This window comes from Entamoeba nuttalli (genome assembly GCF_000257125.1).
Source record: "Entamoeba nuttalli P19 unplaced genomic scaffold asmbl_3259, whole genome shotgun sequence".
In the NCBI taxonomy this organism is placed as follows: Eukaryota; Evosea; order Mastigamoebida; family Endamoebidae; genus Entamoeba; species Entamoeba nuttalli.
The window spans coordinates 1-4,165 of NW_008575944.1; the positions used below are offsets into that span (position 1 = coordinate 1).

At 25.9% G+C, this 4,165-nt stretch overlaps 2 protein-coding genes across 2 annotated transcripts; both read right to left on the bottom strand.

Annotated features, from left to right (window-relative positions):
- Window positions 1-8: 8 nt before the first annotated feature.
- On the bottom strand, window positions 9-1,307 carry ENU1_060760 (lipase, putative; the record flags this gene model as incomplete). Its single annotated transcript, XM_008858144.1, has 1 exon — window positions 9-1,307. One exon carries the CDS (start codon window positions 1,305-1,307, stop codon window positions 9-11), a length of 1,299 nt encoding a protein of 432 aa, XP_008856366.1.
- Window positions 1,308-1,586: 279 nt separating this feature from the next.
- ENU1_060770 (GTP-binding protein, putative) lies at window positions 1,587-4,064 on the bottom strand (the record flags this gene model as incomplete). The annotated part of the gene is made up of 1 exon (XM_008858145.1): window positions 1,587-4,064. The coding sequence occupies one exon, from the start codon at window positions 4,062-4,064 to the stop codon at window positions 1,587-1,589; it is 2,478 nt and encodes an 825-aa protein (XP_008856367.1).
- Between the last annotated feature and the right edge of the window lie 101 nt (window positions 4,065-4,165).

Below are 4,165 nucleotides of genomic sequence, written 5' to 3' on the forward strand. Positions count from 1 at the left end.
ATTACTTTTTATTCTATTGTCATCTCATGAACAACTTGTGATAATGCGTAATAATAATTGTATGGAAAATGATCACTAAGACTTAATACTTTAATAAAAAGCCAACCAAACTCTTTATTTTCTCGTTCATACAAACAATATTTTTTAATGTTTTGTTCTTTTCTTTTTTGGATATGAAATACTCTTCCTGGTGGTACTAAGACTGATGGATCAATAGTATTTGTTGATTCATAAAAACGATTGAAAGCTTGTTGGTATTGTTCAGTTGTTTCTTTTGAGTTAAGAGAGATTAAACTGGTATTATTGTAAATTGACCGAAACTCATTGATTAATGGTTGGATATTTTTAATTGAGTCAAAAGAGAGTCTAGGAACAATATCATTTTTTGATACTACTGAGTCAATCAATGAACGGACTAATGGTGATGAAGCTATATTCAATGAAAGAACTAATGCAGGTGCTAAACAATACCCATGAACTAACCAATCAGGGTGATTTTTATTAATTTCTAAAGTGAGTAATTGAGCAACTCCACCACCAAGAGAATGACCAGCAATAGTGATTTGAAAAGAAGGATATTTCAGTCGAAGCATTTTTAGTGTTGGGATGATTTGTTGATATTTATTAAGAGCAGCTTTATAGATTCCAGCATGAGTAAATCCATTGATTCCAGCAAAAGTATAAGGTACAGGTTTAGCACATAAATCTACTTTAGCATCATTAAGAGAAAAAGTACCTCTTATGACAACAGAAATAGTTTTTAATGAGTCAATGACAACAATGAAATAGGCAGGGTCAAAGATTTCAGAAGTCCATTGATATTTGACAAATGCAGTTTTATCTAAACCACATAACTTTTGAGCTAATTTCCAATCAACATCTTCTGAAGATGATTGAATAGTAAAAGCACGTTTAAAAATATTATCATCTTTATCTCCTTGAATATAGACCCATTTTCCATAAGATAATACACATAATCTCATATAATAAAATAAAGTTGATACAAAATGTACATCAGTTATTTGGGAAATAATACCTCTTTCATTTATATTAATTTTTGATTTACTAATTTGATGAATTGTTAGTAAAATATCTTTTAATGAAATATTATTTTCTTTTAGATATGTTGGAATAATATCAGAATATTTATTTCCAGGTAATTCAATAAATGCATCTATTGTATTACTAATTGTTTGTATTTCACTCTTTTCTTCTCTTTTTATTTCTAAATCAACTGGTTTAGGATTCATAATATCTTTATAACTAAATATATTGTAGTTATATGTATTTTCTGTGATGTATGTCATTGTCTCAATGAAAATGATTTTTAAAAAGATTAGTTTGTATACTTTTTAGTTTCTACATCAAACGTATTGATTAAAGAATGAATTTCTAAAAAGAATATTATTTTAATCCTTCATTTATACTTTTTCTTTATCTAACATTAGATTTATTATAGAAATTTTAAGTAAAACAAAGAAACAATTATTTTTAAATCATTGAATTTTGTTTTAAATTGAATTAGTTCATTGTTCATCAACACTTCAAACAACAAAAAGAAGAATTGTTGTTGTTATTTTTTTTCTTTATTTGATTTCTTCTTGAGTTTCTTCAGTATTGTTATCATCTTTAGGCCAAACTTTATCAATTAATGGTGTAAAGAATGGGATAGTTCTTAAATATTCCATTGTTGAAGATAATGACATAGACAATAAATATTGAATATAATTCTTTGCAACACCTCCAAGATTTAATTTATATCCAATATAAACACCACCTCCAATAATTAAAGTTAAAATGAATAATAATGGATTCGTTAATATGGCAATAAATTCATCAAATCCAAAGAATACAACTAGAACAATCAAATATAATGGAATTTGATATTTAATTTCACTATTTTCTTTTTCTCTTAATGCTATTAAATATCCTTTTTCAAAGAAACCATTTAATGTTTCAATTAATTCTTTACGTTCTTCATGATTTAAAATAACTTTCTCTTCATCAGCTCCTTTAGGTAATGCTTCAATAGATTCACTTGGTAAATCTCCATCTCTATAATTAATTGTAAATTTATATTGATCATCACTCTCTTCAATTCTAAAATAACAATACATATCAAGAATATCTTCTGTTTCATCTCTTGCTGCAAAATAAAGTGTATCAACATCATCTGTAGGTTCCCATTTTCTTGGTAATCCTTTATTATCAAATCTAAACATATTATTAAATTTTCTTTCAAGTAAATATGGTAATTCTATTTTTCTTTTAATAACTAATTCTTTTATAATATTTAAAATATCTGTTTTACTTTTTTTAATTTCTTCTTCAATAGTATCTTTATTCATATTACTACATGTTTTAAATCCTTCTTCTAATTTATTAAATCCATTAGTAAATTGTATATTAATAACATTTCTAATATTTTTCCACATATCTTTTTTACATGCCTCTAAATATGGTGTAATTTTTGGTTTTATTGTACTTTCTAGATAATCTCCAAAATGTTGTTTCATTACTTCTGTCATTTTAGATACTGAATCTTCATATGCAATTCCAATATCTTTACAAACACTATTAAACTTTTCTTTTGTCTTTTCTGCTAAAAATTTGGGGACTGAATCATCAAATTGTTTTCTCCAATCTCGTTCAATAACTGCTTTTGTTCTTGATAACTCTTGACTATATTTTTGATATTTCATTGGATTAAATTCTTTCTTATTATATAATAATGCATATTCATTTCTAATTATTGTAAATTCTCCTTTGAGTCGTTTTCCAATAGCTTTCTCCATTAATTCCGCTTGTCTTTCAAATAATGACTCAACTAATCCACATAATTGTTTTTTTAATTGTTCTTCAATCTCTTCTACAATTGTTTCCATATATCTTTCTGTAACTTCTTTATATCTTTCTAACGCTGCATCTATTTGTTTAGTAAATACTTTTTTAAAATCTTCAATAATATTTCCTTTCTTTAATGTTTTCATTTCTCCTTTAATACTATCATTAAACTCTTTATATATTTGATTAGAAATTTCTGTACATCTATAACGAGATAACATTTCTCGTTGACTTGGTAAATCTAAATCTTTATTATCTTTAATAGTTTCCCAAATTTGTTCACAAAAACAACTTAATCCATCTGCTGGTATTTCTTTAGTGTATTGTGGTAAGAAATATGTATCTTTATTCTTTGGATCAAACTTTTTTTTCATTAAATTAACTTCTTCAACAAAATTTTCATAGAAATGTTCATAATGTGGTAATGAAGTGAATTGAAAATCAAAAAATCTATTGATTGGTGAATTAATAAATTCTTCTGGTGGAATTATTGTATCCCAAATTCTCATAATATCTTCCATAATATCTCTTTCTATTTGGTCAAAAGGTGTATCTGCTTCTCTATCCCTAATAACAAAAACAATCAATGTTTTAGGTGTTTCTTCTTTGACAAATAATTGAAGATTTAATTCAAACACTGTCTTTAACAATGACATATTTGATGCTTGAAATCTTCCAACATCATGTGACCATAAATTAACCATTAACACACTACATACTGATAAACTAAATAATGATGTTTTTCTTTCAAATGAATAATCATCTTCTCGTGCTGATCCATCTGTACCTTCTAAATCAAATACAACAATATTTGATTCTTTTCCTGATAATGCCATCCATACTCCATGTGTAGTTCTACTTCTTCCCATAACTTCATTTAATATCCTAAATTTTGTATTAAATAAATAATTTAATAATGTAGATTTTCCACTACTTTGAGCACCTAATATACCTACTGCATTATAATCCATTCCTCGTTTTAAGAATTCTGGTTTTGATAAAATATAATTTTTTAATGATGGTCTTTCTCTTGTATCAGTCGATGCAAAATTCCCATCTCCATCAATTATTTGTATCCCACATTCTGGTGTTTCTGTTTTAACAACATTTCTTGGTGAATTTAATGCATTAACATAATGGCTAATTGCCTTGTCTCTTGGGGTTTTAGTAGGTAATAATGGTTTACTTGTAAAATGTTTTGTTGGAGAAACTTCGTCCATTCCCTTCAGAACTAATAAATTTCCTTTTTTCCTTTCTTTGTCAAATATTTTTTATTTTTCCTTTTTTCTTCTTAAAAAATTTGGTTTTATATAACAATAAA